The sequence below is a fragment of the Ceraceosorus guamensis genome (genome assembly GCF_003144195.1).
Source record: "Ceraceosorus guamensis strain MCA 4658 unplaced genomic scaffold IE81scaffold_1, whole genome shotgun sequence".
Taxonomy (NCBI): Eukaryota; Fungi; Basidiomycota; class Exobasidiomycetes; order Ceraceosorales; family Ceraceosoraceae; genus Ceraceosorus; species Ceraceosorus guamensis.
In genome coordinates this window covers 528,691-549,209 of record NW_020289996.1, presented here as the reverse complement: position 1 = coordinate 549,209, position 20,519 = coordinate 528,691, and the positions used below count along the sequence as shown (strand labels likewise).

The following is a 20,519-nucleotide window of genomic DNA, read 5'->3' as shown; positions in this document are numbered from 1 at the left end:
TATACATGACATAGGGAAGCGCACATCGTCACACAGCACTCTCATCCCCATCAGTTTCACCCCACATCAACAACACCTATTTGTGAGTATATTCGCTCATATCTCAAGACGGCATTGCGCAGCACAGCAGCTTGTCCGATTTGGCAATGCCAGTCTAGTGTCTTTCAGCGTGGACTCGAAGCTCTGCACTTGCTTCGACGCCCATCAGCGTGTAGGCCGTCGAGAAGGGCGAACCCGTATGCACTCTCCCGGCCATGCTGAGGGAATCGGCGAATAGTTGGGCGGGATCGGCAGATGCTGGAAACGGGATGAACGGGAGGAAGACAGGCGCGATGGGAAGTGACTGCTCGGGCTATCCCCCATTGTAGCCACTAACCTGCTTGGGTGTTGTTCGGCAGGGAGGCCCCTTAGATGCTTCGCTAGCTGTCTGCAGCTCTGACGCCCACATCCGCGTAATCTTTGGCCACCTTCCGTGAATAAGTCTGCTTACACGAGCCTGCCCCCCTGTTTGCTTTGGTAGCTCAAGATGCCGAAGATTTACAAGCCAGGCAAGGTCGCCGTCGTCCTCCAGGGCCGTTTCGCCGGCAAGAAGGTGAGCATCCTAGCCATTTCCAATTATGTGCAGCTAGCTGATCATGGCCCGTTCCATGCAGGTCGTTGTCATCAAGCAATACGACGAAGGAACCCGCGAGCACCCTTTCCCTCACGCAATCGTTGCCGGCATCGAGCGTGAGCCTCGCAAAGTGACCAAGGGCATGGGCGCAAAGAAGTTGGCACAGAGGAGCAAGGTCAAACCTTTCGTCAAGGTGAGCACAGAAGACGCGTGAATCGAAGGGGGTCCGAGAGATTTGGAGCGAGGTAGGACACGGTAGTCAGCACGCGTTGCAGTGAGGATCAGACAGTGGACGAGGACATAACAAAGCACGAGTCTGGCGTATGTTGTGGCCAACCACCAGCTGCTGGCGTCGACGGAAAGGCCAAGATGAACTCGGTTGCAGACTTTGACAGAAGCAGGTAGCGTGGGCCAGATTGCTAACGACCATCGATCTGCCACTTTTGTCAGGCTTTCAACTACCACCACTTGCTACCTACTCGTTACGCGCTTGAGCTGGAGGGTCTTAAGGGCACAGTGTCCCCAGAGACTTTGAGGGAGCCATCGCAAAAGGAGGATGCCAAGAAGGTCGTGAAGAAGCTGTTCGAGGAACGATACGCATCTGGCAAGAGCCGCTACTTCTTCCAAGCGCTGCGCTTCTAAGCAGCTTTTCGGAGCGCGTCGTCTCTTTGGTTTCGTCATTCAAGCACCGCACTATGACGCGAGTCTTTCGATGCTCGCCTACCTTCCGCGTCACCCCCTCCTTGCGAACATCGCGACTTTCTGGCGTGTGAGCCGCGATGCTGTACACATGCATTCACCCACACTCACGCTGAGCGGGCCGACAGCCTGACTTGTCAAGTCACTGCCATGACTCCCTCCACCCACAAAATTGTAGTCGCAGACTGCTCTTTCAAGCATACATGCATTTCTCGACGTCTTTGATCCGCAGAATTCTGATCGCCCACCAGCGAGGTGCTCAAGTTGGACGAGCCATGCACTCTCCGTGCATCGCTCTGAGCAGCGCACGCCCACTCGGTTGTGAGCAGTGCTAATCGATTTTGCGCACTCGTGTCGAATTAGGCATTCTGCTGGGATAGCGCATGGCATGTGGGGTCGAGGTTTTGCTCGCCGACAAGCCCACTGTGCGAGCCGAACTCGAAGTGACGAAGCAGATGACGAGACAGCCGCCACTGTCCGGAGGTGGCAGCAACCCCACCGAATAGAATCGAGAATGAGAGGCTAGTTGCGAAGAGTGAGAGCCCTGAGACTTGGTCTCTACAGGAGAAACTTCATCTCTGCAGTTGCGCTTCGCTTTGCCTTATCCAGACTCAAGCAAAGCTGCATGTCGAAGCTGCGGATGGTCTTGCAGCAGCTCCGCGACGAGCCTGATGAGCGACATTTGTCTAGCTAGCTGGATGGGAAAGCCGGCGACCTTGCACGCACGCCGAGCTGCGGTGGATTGAGAGAGAGAGAGAGAGAGCTAACGCTCATCTAAGGTACATGCGGATTCCAACACGCGGCGCGCGTGTTTGACGCGTAAATTGACCGAGTGACGCGCTTTCCACAGGGACGATTTCTCGCTGTGCGAACATTCGGAGTGGCGCTTAGCTAACAACACCGAGTTGCGGCAACGACAGCCATCATCCCGACATCTTCATGCCTGATTGACACACCCAGCACTTCGCGATACGATTGCCAGCTCGACCAGCAGCAGGCATCGCGGCACGCTACTGACCCAGCGCCGTGGGCCGCAGTGTTGAGTAGCATCAAAGGTGTCCTGCCTAGGCTGAGACCCTAGCATCCGTGCGCAACAGGCCAGAGTAGAAGCCTCTTACAATGGCCAAAGTGGAAGGGCTGTTCTTCGAGGACAGCAGCGATGATGAGTTCAAGGTGATAGAGAGCGCTGACGTCTCTCTGCGAGGGGCGCCGGCTTCGAACGAGCGCTGGAGTCCTCCATCGAATGGATCCGCATCGAAGAGGAGGAAGCTGGATAGCAGCTCTGACACAAAGGGAAGTACGCCCCGAGGCTCGGCGTCGCCGGTACCGGTTATCACACCCACTAGATCACCGGTGTTCAAGCGTCGCTTCATTGGCACTTTCATCGTGCCTGCTTGGTCGCTCTCCAAAGGCGCCAGTTACATTCAGCAGGGAGACCGAATCCTGGTGACGAGGCAGAAGCCAAAGTCGTTTGCGGACGCGGCGACGTCCAATGGCAAGAAAACATCGGGGAAAGCCCAGCCAAAACAGGCAAAGCTCATGTTCGGTAGCAGCAAGACCCAATCGCCGATTGCCAAAAAGCCCAAAGAAAAAGAGGATGTCATTGTTCGGTTCACAAACCTAAGAGGTGAGCTTGTGCTTTGCGGCTCGCAGGCTCGAAGATTCGGTTGGCCCGTCTGACACAAGAATGTCACTCTTCCGGATGTAGGCTTTGAGGTCGGACGCATACATACGGATGTCAGCGCTTGGATGTCGAAGCTGCTCGACAGGGACATCGTATACTTTGACGGAAGTGTTGTGGACTGTCCTTCATCTTTGACTGTGGGATGTGACATTCTGCTAGAAATCAACGTGAGCCCCTTGCCGATGTAGACCGAGTGCCAGAGCTCACATGTGCTGCTTCCGCTCTGCCTTCCTTCTCACTTTGCCAGGCCTACTTGTGCAAAGAAGCTTTCCCTTTTGCCAAAGGAGCCCGCTCATCCAACTTTGGGCGAGACGCGGACGATCAGACGTTCAACCCCTGGGGCGCCGAGACTGCAGAAACGGCCAATGAGAAATCACTCAGAGAGCGTAAAGGAGCTCTCCTGCGGCTTTTTCGAGCATGCACACTGAAGCCCAGCATGACGAACGAACTTCTGAAAACGCATCAGGCAACATCCGAGGAGCTGGACGCTACCGACGCCATTGAACAGTACGGCGGTGCTGCCAGTATTTCTAGTTGTTCTACACTGAGGGATACCAATGGCGCACAGAGGCCAAAGAAGCATCAAGAGAAGAGCGGGTCTCAAGAGCATCCAATCGTGCTCTCCGATGACATCAAGAAAGACTCAGTCAACGCTTCGAGCGCGATCGACGTCGAGGATCCTTCCAAAGAGGAGCACGAGGTGAACGATGGCACTGAACTAGCCGAGGACCAGCTAAAGGCAGTCTACGCTCAAGCTCAGAGGGGGGATCAGGCCTTGCCTGAGGTGGAACCTTCTGCAGACTTTGCTTTGTCTTTGAGACCCTACCAAAAGCAAGCTCTGGGGTGGATGATCAACATGGAGAAGAGTTTGTCGGAACGTCAGGGCGATGCTAGACACTTGAGCCTGCATCCTTTGTGGGAGCAATACAGATTCCCGCCCGACGAGTCAGACCCCCAGAGCGCCATTGCGCTTCTTGACGACCCTTATGCCTACTTCTATTTCAATCCCTACACGGGAGACCTCAGCCTTGAATTTCAGCGGGCTAGTCGTGGTGCACGCGGCGGAATTTTGGCAGATGAGATGGGGCTAGGCAAAACAATTCAGCTCGCTGCTTTGATACTGTCGAATCCGTTGGAATCCGAAGATCGAGACGGGGAAGAAGAAAGTCCCTTGGCCACTCCTGTGGCAGATGGAAGCAGTGGGTCCAGAAGGTCTGGCTTCAAGCAAGTCTCTTTGGCATCCTCTTTTGCTGCTGCTGGTGGATACGACGGAGCCGATCGACGCAAAATGCTCAACACAAATGCTAAGCCAACTCTGGTAATCGGGCCGATGAGCTTGGTAGGCCAGTGGCGAGATGAGCTAGGCAGAGCCTGCCCCACTCTCGAGACGACTATGTGTAAGTGTCTAATCGGAGGGGCACATTCTCAACGAAGCTGAATCGCGCTTCTCCGCAGATTATGGCGACCAAAAAGGAGATCTGGTAACGCGGCTTGAAACGTCGACTGTCGACGTCGTGATAACCAGTCTTGGAACACTGAGCTCCGAACATAAGCGATTCATTGATTCAGCAGCATCGTCCAGGTATGCTGCGTCCTCCGCTCCGCTTTTCGCCGTAGAATGGGGTAGAGTGATTCTCGATGAAGCACATCAGATTCGCATGAGATCCACTCGCGCTGCCAAGGCGTGTGATGCACTCAAGGCTCGGAGAAGATGGTGTTTGACAGGTGCGTGTCCGCTTGGCGACGTTCGCGACTTGATATGGCTTGCTGAGATTCCGCTAGATCCCTTGTTCTTGATCGCTCAGGCACTCCGTGAGTTCGAAGTATTTCTGAGTCATCGCTTTGCGTTCTGCACTGACCTTGATGTGCTGCTTTCCAGGATCGTCAATCGAGTCAGCGATCTTTTCTCACTCCTTCGCTTCCTTCGTGTCGAGCCCTGGGGTGACTTTTCTTTCTTCAACACATTCATCGCGAAGCCATTTGCAAACAAGAACCCCAAGGCGCTTCAAGTTGTTCAGGTTGTTTTGGAGTCTGTTCTTCTGCGGCGTGAAAAGTCAAGCAGAGACAAGGATGGCAACGCGTTGGTAGTGCTGCCTGAGAAGAAGGTAAGCTCTTGCAGTCACCGCCCAATCACGCGACGACGCGCGATGCTAACATGCCCCGCCCGGTGATGATACTCGTCATGACAGATCGTCACTAAGCGCCTCAAATTCAGCGCACTGGAGCGGGAGATCTATGAGTCTGTCTATAGCCGTGCAGCACTGCAATATAAGAGACTGAACGCCATTGGAGCAGTCGGACGGAACTATGCTCGTATTTTCACGGTTTTGCTTCGGCTCCGCCAAGCTGTCTGCCATCCGCTACTGGTACTGAAAGCGACGGCCAAATCAAGAGCTGGTCCGAATCCTGATGTCCCTGAGGAAATTGCTGATTCGCAGGCGGACATGGAAGAAGAGGTAGCGGAGGAGCGTGAATTGCAGCGATTGATTCTGGAGTACCAGAAAGGCATAGGCGAGGAAGATGGCACCCGCGATGACAATGGGAGTACCGATGGGCTCGACATGCAAGCGATATCAAAGATGATGGTGAGTCGGCCTGGCAGTCATCTCACCTGCCATCGCCGTGTTTGACGCTGTGAATTATGACTGCGCAGGCTGAGAATGACGACACCGAAGCCGAGTGCCCGTTCTGTTTCGAAGAACTTGCGGAAACGTGCTTCATGCCTTGCAAGCACCGTGGCTGTCGCAATTGCCTCATGCAGCACATAGAGAGGTGCGAGGCGCGAGACGAAAAGCCTAGGTGTCCCACGTGTGACCAGGGTCCCTTCAGTGCTTCGGATCTCATCACTGCCGTGCGGTTGCGCAAGAAGCAAGCGCAGTCGGCAGGACACGACCCTGATGCACAGCAAGAAGAGGACGATGAAGCACCCTCTTCGCAGGCCTCGGTCTATTTTCAGCGCAACAACTTTCGCAGCAGCACGAAGCTGGAAGCAGTGAGTAGATAGATGCCTTCACATCGAGTCCTACACCACCCAATCCTTACATGAGCGCTTTTGGGTTTGCTCGGCTAGCTCGTCCAAGATCTCAACGAGTTGCGCCTTTCAGAGCCGGGCTTCAAAGGTGTTGTGTTCAGCTCCTTCACATCGTTTCTAGACCTGATCGAGCAGATTTTGAAGCGGCACAAGCATGGATTCGTGAGGCTCGACGGCTCCACAAGTCAAAAGGAGCGAGAAGCGGTGCTCAAGGCTTTTGCGGCTGCGGATGGGAGTCTGCTGATGCTGTGCAGTTTGAAAGCTGCTGGTGTGGGCATCAACATGACTTCTGCCACCAGAGTTTGGTGAGTGACGATGCTGGAGTACAAGAAGTCGCATGTTCCGACCCTTGTGCCCTTACTGACACCATAGCGTGTCTGTGTACGACAGGATGATGGACCATTGGTGGAACAAAGCAGCAGAAGAGCAAGCGATCGATCGCATACACCGCATCGGTCAAATGAGAGACGTGACTGTGCACCGCGTCATTGTGGAAAACACGATCGATGAGCGCATCATCGCTTTGCAGAACCGCAAACACGCCTTGGCTGGCGCGGCTCTTGCAGGCTCGGGTGATAGCGATAAATCTGAGGCGCTGCAGGTGAGTCGTGCTGGGCACGTTCAACCGGCTCTTGTGCTCAACCTCGACCCGCATCCCCTTTAATCACTACAGAACCTCGAGCTATTGTTCGCGGACTAGACCCAGACCAAACAGAAAGCGAATCTCTGTCATGCCTTTAATGTTACAGCGCTTGTTGTTGCAGATGTATACGCTCAATTCGAACATCGCGCCTCTCTGAGATGCCCAAAATGTGTCGTGATGATGATCACGAATTGAGTTGCCGGTGCTTGTCTTGCTAAGTGCGTCCAAAAAGCGTGCGTGGTTGCTCATTCGTTCCACCAGCCAGGAGCAGCAGTGTGCTTCGCTCGAGCTTGTGCGGGTCTATTGCTTGTCGCAGAAGGCTTTCTAGGTCTAGGTTGGATTATGTTTGCTGGCTTCTTGAGCGGCTTGCTACTGTGCTGCGCCGACGCCACGCGAAGAGGCTCAGCACCATCAGCGGTCGTATCGGCCAGCTCTTCGTCCGCCTCTTCCTCCACCTCCCAGCTCGTGGGTACATTGCGGCCCAAAGATTTTTGCCAGGCGGAATGTTGAGTACGATAGATGGCCATGGTAGCTTGAGCATCCTCAATCGAAGAATGAGACCTGCCAGACTTTTGAATGTCGATGCCCAACACCAGACTCGCTAATTTCCTCAAACCTGGATACTTTGATTTGGCCAGATCTCGCAAAGGTTGAAATTTCGCCGTGTCGCGTATATCTCTACGAGGGTGATCCAAGAGCAGAGCGGACAGATCGTTGTGCACCGCGTGCCCGATGAGCACTCTGCCGTGGATCAGCTTGCTGACCCGTTCTTGAACCTCTTCGAACGAAGGCGCGTTCTTTAAATTCGCTGCTCGCACACCGGACACCCATGTCCGATAGTCTGTCACTGCTTCTTTGGGCTTGACGAAGGTGTCGAGCACGCAGTGCCCGTGCCAATTGACCACCGACACTCTTGCCAAGACCGACTCGGAGCCTTGAGCTCCCACTCCCACCATTTCGCAGTCCAGCGCCAGGTATTGCCCCACTCTGGCGCACGACACACGAGGGAAAGGGGGGCGAGTAATGAGTATGCGTGCGCCTCGTGCTGCTGTGTACGTGTGTGTCCACTCACTCTCTCTTGCCCTCTGAATCTTGTGAATTACCTCCGAGAATCACTTGCATCTTGAGTGCCTCATCGCTCATCACTCCGCTTCCCTTCACAGGGGTCTTGCCCTTATCAAGGAGAGCAGAAGGATTCGCATGGCTCCGCCTGACCATCTCCAGGTCCTCCGGGTCCAAGTCCTCGGCGAACCAGGGTAATGTGGTTGGCACTGGAGAACCATAAGCACTTCTAGAAGAAGAAGCTTCCGATGAAGAAATTTTTGAAAGCTCCGACATTTGCGCCGAAGATAATCGCCGCTTCTTGCGCAAAGCTTCGGCTTGAGCAAACGCGTTGGTTGGTAATGACTTTGTGATGGGTGGGTCAAGAAGCATGAAAGCCGGAGAGAAAAAGGTCAGCTCACCCTTGAACTGATGAGGCAAGGTTCTCAGGTAAGCTCAGCTCACCTTTCTTAGCTTGGACCAATTGCTTCCTGGCTTGACTGGCTTTGCCTTTGGAAAGAGACGTGGAGGCTCCTGCACGAAAGCTTGACCGCCCGTTTTGCTTCTTGATTTATCAGCGCCGATCGTCGAAGCTGCGCTGCTCGCACTGGCAGGAGTTCTGACGGCGGGCATATCCTCTGTTGATTGCGAATGAAGTGACGTAGGAAGAGAAGTTGTATCGGCAGGAACGGGAAGTGTGCTTCTTGCTTCGGTGGGAAATTTTGGTGGAATGGATGGGGAAAGGCTGCTGGGGTCGATCGCGTTTCCGAGCAGGCGTTGGAGCGTGCGTTGGACTAAGTTGGCTGCACAAAGTCGAGTCTGCTTCATAAGCGAGAGCCATGCAAAGAGGAGCGGAGAAGTGTGTCTCGAGGCGGACTACCGAAGAGAGTAGCGCACTCGAATTGGCAGCTCCCCACCCGCGCGACTCTGAGAAGAGATGGAGGTCCGCGCGGTCTTTTGGGGCTGACGTGTTTGGAAGATACTGATGCTGATGCTGATGCTGATGCTGATGGTCAGTCGTGAGTGGGGCAGTCAACAGCAATACTACTACTGGTGCGCGGTGAGTTTCAGGTGCAAGGTCGAGCTCGAGCGCTCTCCCAGAGGAACGCGTGAGTATGGATCAATAAGGGATCAAGGATGGTGAGTGAATGTGAATGAAGAATCTTGAATGCTGAATCTGAATGTTTGATGGTGTGCAAGGATGACGCTTCATCAGCAAGCTCAGCGCAAAATGCGCGCATGCATGCATTGAGCAGACTTCCTTGGCTTTGGAATCTTGAATTCGAATCCATCTTGATTGCCATAAATTTGGTGGTCACGTGCTTCTTCTTCTCCACCTCAACTCGAACATAAACAAGAAGCGCGGGCTAGCAGGCGTGCCCCCAAGAACTTTTGATAATCGTGAATGCAGACATGAGAAGAGTCGGTGCTGGGTGGTCGACTAGCAGCTGACATACCGGCTGTGCATGGCGCCATCTATCATACCGTTTCTACACCTGTCCTTTCTCGCGTCTGACAGCTGAAGCTACACCCTGTGCACAGCTCAGCATCTCCTCTACTCGATCGACAGCCTGCCAGCCTGCACGCTTCGTCGCGAAAGTCCATGATAGGCGATACGAGAAAATGTCGTTTCAGGTGAATGGGAGGGAACACGGCGCGGCTGCTCATGAGGCGCCATACGCTCGTGCGGACCCCGCAAGTCACGCTGGTCCAAGCTGGCAACCCGTTGACTCGCACAACTCATCACGGCGTGCGACTCATCAGGCAAATGAGCCCCCGAGAGGTGAAGGGTCAAGTGGTAGCTATGGCTATAGCTATGGCTACGGCAACGGCAATGGCAATGGCAATGGCAATGGTAGACAGAGCCAGCACAGCAGGAGCCCCGAAAGAGAGCGTCCTGCGGGTGGTCATCGCTACACCTTGAGAGGACAGGAGCCTGCTACTCCTCTCCTAGCCTTGAAAGAGCCGCGTGGTCAAACCAGCAAGCAAAGCAGCAAGAATGCACCAGACCCCGGAGAGGGCAAGGCAAAGAAGCCAAATGCGTCGAAGAGCGAGAAAGAGCACTGCATGATCGCCATTACTGGTACCGTACCGCAAAGGCTCTGGCGGGAGCTAAGCGGTTCGCTAAAAGGCGCCCTGCGAACCAGAGGCAACAAAGTGGATGGTCTTGCTCGGATTTTCGTGCTGGACCCTGCCCTGCGTAGGGAGCTCAGACGAGAGCAGGTCGATGGAAATGCGGAAGATCAGAAGGAGAGTGCGCGCCAGTACCACTGGATGAGGCAAGTGCAATGCGCTGCTTGGCACACTACGAACGCTTATCACTTGCGCGAAGATGCTCCACCAGACCTGTTGCGCTCCACGTTGGAGCTCTGTGAAATGGCTCCCGAGGATCGAGAAGCAAGTGTATGCGAAAGAGAGTGGAAGGCAGGCAAAAGGGAAGAGATGGTGAGGTTGAAAGAAGGTGCACTCGAAGGCAAAGAGAAGCATTTAGAAGAGAGGGAAGCTGCGCTCGCTGAACGGGAAGCGGACATTAAGCGTCGAGAAGGCGTACTCGTGGTATCGGAGTCTGTGCTGCAGATGAAGGCAAAGTCGGTGGACCAAGGCAGACCTGCAGTAGCCCTGAGAGTCGGCCCGCCCAGCACAGCTGCCAATCCTCCGACCGCGCCAAGATCCATGCTCCAAGCTTCTCAATCACCAACAAACGCGTCAATCTCCTTGCCAAATCGCCCACAATCGCTGGGCAACGAAGTAGGCCCCTCCCGTAGCACAGCACCAACACCAACTCAGACCGAAGGCGTAGAGCCAGTCTTTAGGACCTCGCTTTCGCCTAGAGACACCAAGCCTAGCGCTCTTGATTCTTCGACGCATGCATCAGCTCCTTCTCAACTTCCAGGCACAAACGGTCGGGACCGGGCGGTGAGCATCTCGTCAGACTCATCGGTCACCACTTCGTCTTTCTCAGAGAGCACCACCTCATCCGAGTCGGAAATATCGGCCGGACCGGTCAATCCTGCGATCGCCTCTTTGCAGCGAGATTCGAATCTTGCAAGATCAGGCACGAGCTCGTCGAGATCATCAGTGGGAACTTCGTCGACGGACACGCAAGAAAGGCTAGAGCTGCGAGAGCGCAACAGACTCGCAGCCAAGCAGAAGGCTGCGACGCTGACTCGAACGGAGCTCAGGCAAGCGGACAGGCTTGAGAGGCAGGTCGCACGGCACAGAGCCAGGCGAGCTACGGAGAGGGAGCAGCACCGAGCAGAAGCGGCCGCTGGTGCTCTTCCATCACAAGCGCCGGGCTCAAGCAGCTCTGCTTCGTCGTCCAAGAACAAGAAGAAGGCTTCAAAATGGGCTACTCCGCACCCCAAGACATCGTCGAGCGTCAAAGGCAAAGAATCGGCTGGCAGGGGAAGCCAGAGTGGGAGGAGCGAAGACGATTCAGAACCTCGCTTCTCCGAATGGGAACGCGACCTCTCTTCCGGTTCGGACGAGGGCTCTGATGAAGATCAGAGCGGTCGACGGGACTTGAGGAAGATGTTCGAGGAATTTGTTACGTTCTACATGCGGAAGGATGGCAGCAAAAGGAAGGGGAAAGCAAAGAAGAAAAGATCGGCGGCCAGTGAGACGGAGGAACGATTGAGCAAAAGAGAGAAGAAGCGAAAGCGAGCTCGAGAAGCCGAAAGTGAGAAAGAGAGCGCGAACGATATAACAGATGGGGGGAGCAATAGAGCTGCGGAGCGTTCTGAAAGCTTGCGAAGAGCTCCTCAGCTCGGCAGAAATCCTGCTGCGCACAGAGCAGGTCATAGCGCGACAAGTCAGACCTCTGCCCCCCCTTTTGCGTCCACTGCCGCCCAAGCTTCAACATCGTCAGCTTCTTTCCGCCAACCGCCTGTTTATCACGTCGCGCGTGCACCTTCGGGCCCAACGGCTGGGTCTTTCTGGAGCGAGCACGAGGTGAGCAGTATGCTATACGTCTTTATTTGTGTGGACTCGTCGAAGCTAATCGACAGGATGATTTTCGCAAAATCCCCCGCGGTGCAGACCAGAGCGTTGGAAAATGCGTGCAGGAGACACTACTCTGAAAACAGGTTTCTGAGACAGGGACGCATCTACCGCACATTTGTGGGTCTCACTGGAAGCACACGAACGTTGGCTGCTGTTCTCCAAAAAGCCTCGGCGCTGGGTCTCTTGTCGCGCGACTAGGCCGCTCAGATGACTGCGTCACATACCTACGCAACTCTCACGCTGTCCTTCGCACAGTGCACAATCCGCTTTTGAGTGTGTCCATAGCCCGGCTACAATAATAGTCACGCAGCTCTTGCATCCGATTTCGCGATCTCGTGTCTCTATTGGCTCGGACTGAGGTGATGCTCAGGTGGCAAATCGACGAAACTGAAATTGGAGCGCTCGCTCTCAATTTGCCCCTTGCGCATCCGCCATCTCATGCGTTCCCGCCACTCTTACCAGTGGCAATGAAAGCTCGTGCCGCCGCCCTCCGCGTCGAGCTCTGAGGCGCACTCGTCTACTTCAACCGAGGCGACTCACTACTCACTCTCAAAAGCTCAATCTACCGCAGAACGTTGATGTCAGACTCTTTTCTCCAGCACCTCATCTGATCGCTGTAACATTAGCATCCCATCCTTTCCCCGCTCCACCGCACTTTCAAGCACAATGCTCTACACAAATGCGCAAACAGTTCTCCTCGCCGCCCTTGTCGGACAGAGCTTGGCACTTCGATTGCCCAACTATGGTCACCAGAGCCAAAATATGCCAAGTCTGCGTTGGCGAACGAGCACACGTCCTAATTTTGCAGCCACTGATCGCGCAAGTCCAAACCTCCGTCGGGCTCTTTCTGGAGAGAGCTCCTGGTTGGAAGAAGCAGCAGAACACGCGACAAGCGCGTCGACCTCAAGTGGTGGGAACGTAGACAAGCAGCTGAAGAAGCCAATTGGACACAGGGCCCACATCCACAAGATAACCAAGACGGACAAAGTATTCATGGACACTGAGCTCAAAGCACCCTTGAAGGAGCTCAACAATGTCTATGACAATCCCCCTAGCCCTGTTGCGCCGGTCGCCATCAGTTTTGGGCGCCACGGTAACGAGTCGGAGCGCGCCGCCTTGATAGAGGCAATCCATCTTCACAAGAAACTCTTCGTCCCCGACATGAAAGGCTTCATCGTGAGTCTTGCTTGCCAAAGCTACGGACAGGCAGCATGTTGCTGATGTGCTCGTCCACCACTTGCGCAGGTCGACAAGCCTTTCGGGCCTGCTGTTTCAGAGCCGGCTCTTCACGCCATTGGCCGAGCGTACGATCAATATCATAGCATCATCGAAGGAGGCGGCACAACTTCAAGAGGAGATAATTTCGAGCATCATCACGTCTTCATGGCTCCAGGCTCCTCTTACGTTCGTGATAATGGATGGAAGGTCCACTCGCAATTGCCAGAGGCGAGAGCGCGAACGAGAACATCCATCAACGACAATCCGTTGGTGAGAGAGTCTCAGCGAGGGTGCAGACCAAGGATAGACTTTGGTCAGGAGGCAGTCAAGCATATCGACAATTTCTTCACCCCGCCTGGCCGGTGTCCACCGCGAGGACCCGACGGACGGTTTCGGCCGAAGCCAAAATTGGACAACGCAACAGCATTCAAGCATCGCAAACCCGGTAGGCCTAACCTCAAGCGTCAGCGCCCACTTGCAATCGCGACTCCCCGTCCGGCTCTACCCTCAAAAGGGACGGCACCTGAATCTCAAGGCACGAACAAAGACCGGCGTGCATCGGAAGCTGAAGCAATTCACAATGATAGTGGACCGCAGAGTTTCGCTTCTGTCCATGATGGCAGACCGCGCGGTGCCGCTTCTTCTGCCACGCGCGAAACCGCTCAGCCCGATTCTCCATCGGACGGGTTGAACCTGAACCATTCATCTCCGCACCCCTCGCGGACTGGTACTCCAGACACCAACCACGTGTCCCCCAAAGCTAGCTCTTCTGTGACACAACGCATTCGCCATCCCGATTCTCCGTCAAATTGGCTCGACTTAGACGATTGGCCAGATGAGGCCGCGCATCGCAGTAATCACTAGTGGAACTCTCGCACGACTCGGAGCACTGATGCGACCTGCAAATCACCTTTCTACATCCAAAATACACAAAGCGACGTGCAGACTTCAAGGATGCTCGAACCTTTTCGAGAAAGTGTGTGTGAGACATGCGTGTCTCTGAGCTGAAGCATGGGGCGGAAATTTGGCGAGCAGCCCAGGCTTGCCTCTGTCCCAATCGCTCGCCACGCTTTCCTCTGATTCAAAATTTGGGGACACACGTGAGCCGATTCACACCCGCACTTCCTCAAAGCACGCTCTGGTGGCAAAGATTGATTGCTTGCGCTACTCTACGCAAGTGGCGTTACGTCAAGTTTCCCTCACTTGGCAAGCGGTAGCAATCTCGCATGAGCTCAACAAGACGGTGTTGCCATTGAATTGGGCGCGCAGGAGGTCGTTGAGGGGCGGACAGCGCAAGAGGCGTTGCGTCACTCCACTGTTCTCCATTGTGACGGCAGTCGTTGCCCACCCAAAGGCGCACGAGCTGGCGGAGCTGCAAATCTCATTACGTGTGCAAAATCCTCCCCATCGTTCTTCTTGCCACACTTCGTCAGGGCCTTCTCGACTCAGATCTGTTGCCACACGCCATCCGGTGCACGAGCTACCTTCGCGGGGGACAGGAGCTACACGCACGTTTCTGATCACTTTGGTCGGCAGCTCAGCGATGTACACAAACGCGCCCGCTTGGCCAGAGGGACGCTGCGCCAGCCTTGCACAGTGGCAAATCGTTGGACGCAAGACATTTAAGAGTCAGCGCCGCATAGCTTTCGAACTCTTTATACCCACCATACACTTGACAGCGTCAAATGCGGATGTAAGACCTCTGCACCCACGACCGGAGACTTTGGCCTCCTTGGCCCTCCGACGCGAAGCGCGCTGTACGCTCGACAAAGCCTGAGGTGACTTGTCGGCGGACGCCATCGAGCGATTCGACCATCTTGTAAACCCAAACTTCATTCTAGCCTTCATTTTCTCACTCGCAGTCACAACGTGCTTCGTTCTACAACCAGAATGAGCCACCAAGGTAGTGTCAAAGGTGCGGCGGTACTGGTAGTCCTATGGAGCCTTCTCTTCTACGTTTCTGGCCTCAATACGCCGACCGGCGTCAGGGATGCTGCACAAGTCGCCGCCAAGCCCTCGAGCCACAAATGGCCAAAGGATCTGCCATTTGTGACAGTCAAGCCCGCAGACGAGGTCGGTCATCTCCCGACACGTCAGTACTGGACCGTCAAGGATTCAATCCTTCACTACGTAGCGCAGAATCCCGACTACTTCCACAAAGCCTATGCGCATCCTGAAAAGCCACTCGACGCCGAGGTAGGTGTGACATCGAGGCTCGAGGTGTATCTGCGCGAGACGCGGCCGGCATTGACACAACCATTGTACTTTATCTTTCTCGTTACAGTTTCTACAGCCAATGACTAAGCATGAGGGCGAGCCTGTACCCAGGACGGAAGTCCGGTTCAGCCACGACGGCGAGCCCTTTCTGCATCCGGAGACACGCTCGCAGGTCCATACAGTCCCTTTGGCGTACTCGGTGAAAATGCGCGAGGGTGACATGACGTATTACAAGGGAAACATTAGGCCACGCGGGCCGTACCCGCTTCCGCTGGTGGAAGGATCCAACAGGTGGTTGCAAAGGCAACGCGATGCTCTCAGCTCCACTCCTCCAGACGCAGCGCGTCACGGGACGCCTGGCTCTTCGAGCTCAAGTTCGAGACCGACTTTGAACGCACATGCTCCACCATACGTGCCTCTGAAGCACCAGCTCGACCGGCCAGAATGGATGGAGCCTAGTCCTCCCTCACCGCCTCCAGAGCGCAGAGCCCTAGGCTCTCCGCTCTTTGTCGCCGCTGGGAAAACGGGCACCCTGGTCTCGAGAGGAGAGCAGATTGATCATACTCTTGATGCAACAAGTACTGAGAGATTGAGGATTCCCTCGGGATTGATGGGTGCAACCTCTGCTCCAACATGGTCCAGCTCCACTACTTTCACCAAGCGGGCGAGCGGCGAGGATGTTCACCACCCGCGCCTCGAAGCCAGCTCAGACACGGTGCACAGGGCCGCTGAGGATGCAATGTCGGACGGCCAACCACTGTACCCACAGTGGTCCAAGTACGGCACCTACAAAATGCCGCTCGTGACGATGAAAGACAAACCAGGTGCCCTGAGACATTACAAAGAGGGACCACAAGACCGGCCCGTCACGATTGTAACGGCAAAGAAGTGGCACAAGTGGTACGTGGACAACAACGTCCCCGTTCCGGAATCGCTTCGATTCGTCCCTTCAGCACCCTCCTATTCCACCATGCAGCAGCAACGCCTGGTTCAAAGATACAAAAGAGCGTTCGGATCCTTGCCGAGCAACAACGCCGCCCTCCGGAGAGTTGCTCACGCAATTCGAGTCGACACTACTACCGGTGGAACTGGGGCTGGACAATACAAACAGCGCGTCAAAGATCGGTCAGAGCTCAGAGAGCCCGACATTTCTAGCAGTCCTGCCAAGAAGCGGCGCATCGTAGTTCAGCAAGACCTCAACCTGCCGCCTGATCCAGAGCTCGATGTCTCTCGCCCTTCTTCTATGCGCGACGGGGCGGTCCACAAGCTTCCAAATCTCAGGACGATGTCGCACATCTCCCACTTGCTGCGGCTCCCTCACGTTCGGCGCTCGTTCCAGTCTAGCTCGAAAAGCCCAAGAAACATTCTTCGTGAAAGACGAAATTCGCGCTTTGACTCGGCGAATCCGCGTAAAGGTGCTAATCTGGTGAAGAGGGCCCCACCCACACCAGTCCAGCTGAATACTGACAGATTCAGATCGGGCCTTGGAAGCACGGAGAAAGCGGTGGTGTACCATGCAATTCAACACCACCGCACCAAATTACCGGAAATGCATCACTTTGAGGTGCGCTACGGCTGCGTGCTCGGTGCGATCGAGTGAAGATATTAATGCGCTCCCTCTGTTCGATGTAGATGATTTCACATGTCATGCGCACCGTCCATGAGCCAAAGTGGCACTTCTATGGAAAAGTGGGAGACGCTCGCAGAGAGCCTGTCCTCAATTCGCAGACGGGCAAGGACACGCACCAAGTATTCCTGGCCCCTGGATGGACATTCAATGTTGGGATGAGAAAAAACGGTCGCAAAGCGCTGGTGGATCACGAATGGGATAGAGGCGTGGAGGACGTCCAGCGGTCGTAAGTGGTCTGGCGAATGATCGGGGCAGCTGAGCTTCCAACCTGAATAGTCTTGACACCCCAACACCAGTGTGGGCCTGCCTATGGAAGTGGATAAACAAGTCGCGACATCCCGAGCTCAGGCTCGTTTCAGAGCTAAAGCGAAAATCAAACAAATGCGCTTAGATGGCAAAGACGATGGAGTCGAGGGGCACCTTGGGCACGCTGAGCTCGATCGTCCTCGCGGCAGACCTTTCAAGTACAGCCATGAACTCAGACAACCGAGGAGACCTGCTCGAGGTAAGCGGCTGCCGTACAAGAGACCCCCCATTCCTAGGCGTCCCTGGCTGGTCGGCGAAAGCAGTGGTGGTTCGCAACCGCTAGGTGAACCACAGCTCGTGTCTTCACTTGGGCTCTCTGATAGCGGTTCGTATCAGGGTCCCCTCCTTCGGCAACGCGAAGAGTCCTCGAAGTCAGAACAACCACTAAAAGACGCTCAAAGGCAGCCGTAAATGCAGACCAGGTCTCCAAACGGGCCCGGCCCGGACAGGTCGATGCGCTCGCTTCTAATCACGCTCTATCGGTGCCATGCTGCAGTGTAAAGCTCAATGAGATGCATGTAACATGATCAGCGCGACTGTCTCACTCTCTTGACTTGATCCAAGCGAGAGCCTCATCATCCACAGGTTGAGGTCACTTCATAAACATCGCTTTTGTAATTCGTCTACCGCAAGCGAAAGGCTCGCACTGCAATGCAAGGGACTACCCGAGATACAGACTTCACGAAGACGAGTGTGCCGAAGGCCCTTGCCCGCTTGAGGCGCGTTTTGGGGCCTTTCGCGACAAGTCGCTGAGCCCGCGTACGAGCGACTTGCTATTCTCATTCTCACTCTCGTTGAAGCTGAGGTCGTGCGAAGTAGAGCGTGACGGCTTTCAGCATCCGAAAGATGGATCAAACGCCATAGCTGTACTCACGAAGTTGGTACGGCTACGGAGCTCTTCCTTGAGCCAACCTTCAGCCGCGGGCTAGCGACTGCCTGCGACGAGAAGCCCATGTCATCCTATCAGCGTTGTGCTGATCGAGCTCTCAGCAACGTTTCACGCAAACCTACCAGCGATTTGAGCTGTGGTTCGACTCCTTCCCAATCGTACTCATCACTCTCTTGGCGAAGAGGTCGAGCGATGCCCAATGGGTCGCGCGACTGCTCTTCGCCAGACACCTCTGCGCCTCTTGCTCCTTCTCTCAGACTTGCGACGGTGCGTCCCTGTTTGCTCTCTTGCTTGAGATAGTGCAGATCTTTGAACTTGTCGGTGCGCCGTAAGCCTTTGCTAGCAGCTATGTGACCCTCTACGGGACTGATCTTAGCGTGGACAAATGGAGTGTCGTCAGCCTATCAAGGGGGTTTCCCAGGGGGAAGAGGACAACAGAATTTGACTTACCGAATGAAGTCCTGCTTCAATCTCTCTGCTCGCACCTACCCCACTGGGCGACCTCATCGCCAGCATTGTTGACTGAGGGAATCTGTCCTCGATGTAGCTGGGAAGGGCTTGTGCATCCGTGATGACGAGAGCGGCAGCAACCACGATGACCAGAGGGTCCACCATCGTGGTCAGAGGTTGTACTTGACTCGAGTTGTGACGGTGTCAGAAACAAGTCTTGCGGTGGCTGGGCAAAAGTACTTGATGATGGAAGACCTGGACAGTAGAGCCCCGCTGCGAGTTCGATGAGGAAGCACGGAGATAGACGCCTGACGTAGCGCACCTTTTTGTACCTGCGAGAGTGCCTCTTCCTCCCGTACATCCGTCTTGTCACCCAAGAGCGAGCTAGACGTCACTCTCCTGCCCGCCCAGCGCCTTTTTTGTGGTCGATTTATGGCGGGCTGTGCTTCTGGCTAATTCAACAGCGTCAAGTCGCGGACGTTGCTGCTGCTTGACCGGTGGCGAGTAGCAAATACGAGTGTCGAGGGTGGACGGCAAGAGTGATGACGACTGACGGTCACGTAAGGACCAGCCAGAAGCCTAGTGTCTCCTCGATGCGTGATAAGCCTGTTGATCGGTACTGCGTTTACATGTCAGCAGCAACGCGCTCGCGAGGTGCCTTGGGGCCATCCTAATGCGGAGAGTGATCACATTGTGTGGTAACATGACGGTGCTGCAGCCTTCTGGTGCTGATTCTTATCTCGCGGCGCCTTGCGAGCTCAACAAAGCGCCACTTGGGCAAGTGTCGGCGTGTGGGAGAAGGGAATTGGGGGCGGATCTGGGGGCGTTCAGAGCGCGCGGCTCGGATCACATCATTTGCTTGCGCCATACTCGTGACTTGCTTTGCCTTGTCTAGCTGATTCGAGCGGCAAGGAAAGGTATCCTGACTCTTGGGCACAGCGATGTGGAAGTGGCGCCATGCAGAGTACAGACTCTTCGCGAGCCGGCGCAAAGATCGCCAGTGTACGCTGCGATCGCGGAGACTTTGCCGTCCCGCTTGTCCGGGTGGCTGTCGCGAACTTCTGAGGCGCCACAAGAAAGAAGTGACTCGGCTTGGATGGCGGGATGACACTGTGGGAGCCAGCGTGTTTATCTCTTGCGGGCGGGCGGAATGCTTGCGCGATCCGGCCTCGCGATGGAGGTACGAGAGGGATAGCCTTCATCGAAGGCGCTTGGACGCATCGCGTTTCGCTTGAGGACGGAGAACATGCTGGCGCATACTTGCGGCAGCTTCATCTTCACCAGGCGCGAGGGGCCTTGAGCACAAAGGCTATGCTCGACAACACAGACAGGCAATGAGCCCGCGTAGAATGAGTGCCAAGGACGTCCTCGGCGCGCAAGCAATAGCCCATGCATACCAGTGACAGAATCTGAAATAGCTCGGCCGTGTACTCATATCGAAGGGCGTGCAAATGAAGGACCCTTGCGAAGCTTCTGCTTGCCCAGATGTGATGAAGCGTGTTTGCGCGGACAACTTTGCCCAGATCACTATGCCATTGCGACGTCGCCCAGCCATCTTGCAAAGCACCAATCACTCACGGAAGTCCCTTTCCATCCTCACCAATCGGTTTGATAGGATCATATTTGGTCATGGCGGCGGTTGCCGGTACCTGATTGACTCGCATTTCGTCCCTACTCGGCGGCCCGTGACAGAGCCAAGAATCTGGCGATCGTCGCAAGGCTTTGCGGTCCGTTGATGGGCGAGCATGGGGAAATAGCTCCCACGCATTTCCGGCAACCGAAGGTCCGTCATCTCTGTCACGCGAATTAAGCCGTGCTGAAGACTGCCCATATTCGTCTTCTGACACTAAATATAGCCACAGTACAGCTTGAGCAATCTTTTGGTCATTTTTCGGGGCACAATTTACCTTTCAAATGGCACTTTGATGAGCAAAGTGAAAGTCCGCGGGGTGCTTGTGTCGGTAACCTCAGCGCGAGCGTGGTGCACTCTGCTCGGATCTGGACGCCTCGGGGCCCATGTATAAGACGGCATGTTGCAGGCCCCAAGCATCTCCGAGACTATCGCATCCCTCCTCCCCCCCAATTTTCCGCCCCTC

The 20,519-nt window shown here is 55.2% G+C and overlaps 8 protein-coding genes across 8 annotated transcripts; 6 read left to right on the top strand and 2 right to left on the bottom strand.

Moving 5' to 3' along the window:
- Positions 1-53: 53 nt before the first annotated feature.
- On the top strand, positions 54-1,532 carry IE81DRAFT_319295 (hypothetical protein). The gene is made up of 3 exons (XM_025512682.1): positions 54-592; positions 654-806; positions 1,064-1,532. Exons 1-3 carry the CDS (start codon positions 527-529, stop codon positions 1,253-1,255), a joined length of 411 nt encoding a protein of 136 aa, XP_025373548.1. The 5' UTR covers positions 54-526; the 3' UTR covers positions 1,256-1,532.
- Positions 1,533-2,240: 708 nt separating this feature from the next.
- IE81DRAFT_319294 (hypothetical protein) lies at positions 2,241-6,811 on the top strand. Its single transcript, XM_025512681.1, has 11 exons — positions 2,241-2,939; positions 3,021-3,163; positions 3,244-4,393; positions 4,452-4,721; positions 4,802-4,808; positions 4,876-5,101; positions 5,186-5,581; positions 5,650-5,988; positions 6,067-6,332; positions 6,418-6,628; positions 6,701-6,811. Exons 1-11 carry the CDS (start codon positions 2,432-2,434, stop codon positions 6,725-6,727), a joined length of 3,543 nt encoding a protein of 1,180 aa, XP_025373547.1. The 5' UTR covers positions 2,241-2,431; the 3' UTR covers positions 6,728-6,811.
- Positions 6,812-6,915: 104 nt separating this feature from the next.
- IE81DRAFT_327423 (hypothetical protein) lies at positions 6,916-8,344 on the bottom strand (the record flags this gene model as incomplete). The annotated part of the gene is made up of 3 exons (XM_025515074.1): positions 6,916-7,657; positions 7,743-8,077; positions 8,177-8,344. 3 exons carry the CDS (start codon positions 8,342-8,344, stop codon positions 6,916-6,918), a joined length of 1,245 nt encoding a protein of 414 aa, XP_025373546.1.
- Positions 8,345-9,055: 711 nt separating this feature from the next.
- IE81DRAFT_363364 (hypothetical protein) lies at positions 9,056-12,037 on the top strand. Its single transcript, XM_025516764.1, has 2 exons — positions 9,056-11,662; positions 11,750-12,037. The coding sequence occupies exons 1-2, from the start codon at positions 9,335-9,337 to the stop codon at positions 11,909-11,911; spliced, it is 2,490 nt and encodes an 829-aa protein (XP_025373545.1). The 5' UTR covers positions 9,056-9,334; the 3' UTR covers positions 11,912-12,037.
- Positions 12,038-12,141: 104 nt separating this feature from the next.
- On the top strand, positions 12,142-14,201 carry IE81DRAFT_363363 (hypothetical protein). Its single transcript, XM_025516763.1, has 2 exons — positions 12,142-12,889; positions 12,959-14,201. The coding sequence occupies exons 1-2, from the start codon at positions 12,380-12,382 to the stop codon at positions 13,793-13,795; spliced, it is 1,347 nt and encodes a 448-aa protein (XP_025373544.1). The 5' UTR covers positions 12,142-12,379; the 3' UTR covers positions 13,796-14,201.
- Positions 14,202-14,494: 293 nt separating this feature from the next.
- IE81DRAFT_363362 (hypothetical protein) lies at positions 14,495-17,579 on the top strand. The gene is made up of 4 exons (XM_025516762.1): positions 14,495-15,127; positions 15,216-16,712; positions 16,781-17,004; positions 17,075-17,579. The coding sequence occupies exons 1-4, from the start codon at positions 14,822-14,824 to the stop codon at positions 17,493-17,495; spliced, it is 2,448 nt and encodes an 815-aa protein (XP_025373543.1). The 5' UTR covers positions 14,495-14,821; the 3' UTR covers positions 17,496-17,579.
- A 170-nt stretch (positions 17,580-17,749) lies between these two features.
- On the bottom strand, positions 17,750-18,666 carry IE81DRAFT_338801 (hypothetical protein). Its single transcript, XM_025515552.1, has 4 exons — positions 18,424-18,666; positions 18,096-18,344; positions 17,959-18,020; positions 17,750-17,884 (listed from the first exon to the last, which is right to left on the bottom strand). The coding sequence occupies exons 1-4, from the start codon at positions 18,586-18,588 to the stop codon at positions 17,764-17,766; spliced, it is 597 nt and encodes a 198-aa protein (XP_025373542.1). The 5' UTR covers positions 18,589-18,666; the 3' UTR covers positions 17,750-17,763.
- Positions 18,667-19,599: 933 nt separating this feature from the next.
- On the top strand, positions 19,600-20,482 carry IE81DRAFT_319288 (hypothetical protein). The gene has a single exon (XM_025512680.1). It carries the CDS (start codon positions 19,875-19,877, stop codon positions 20,157-20,159), a length of 285 nt encoding a protein of 94 aa, XP_025373541.1. The 5' UTR covers positions 19,600-19,874; the 3' UTR covers positions 20,160-20,482.
- The last annotated feature ends 37 nt before the right edge of the window (positions 20,483-20,519 follow it).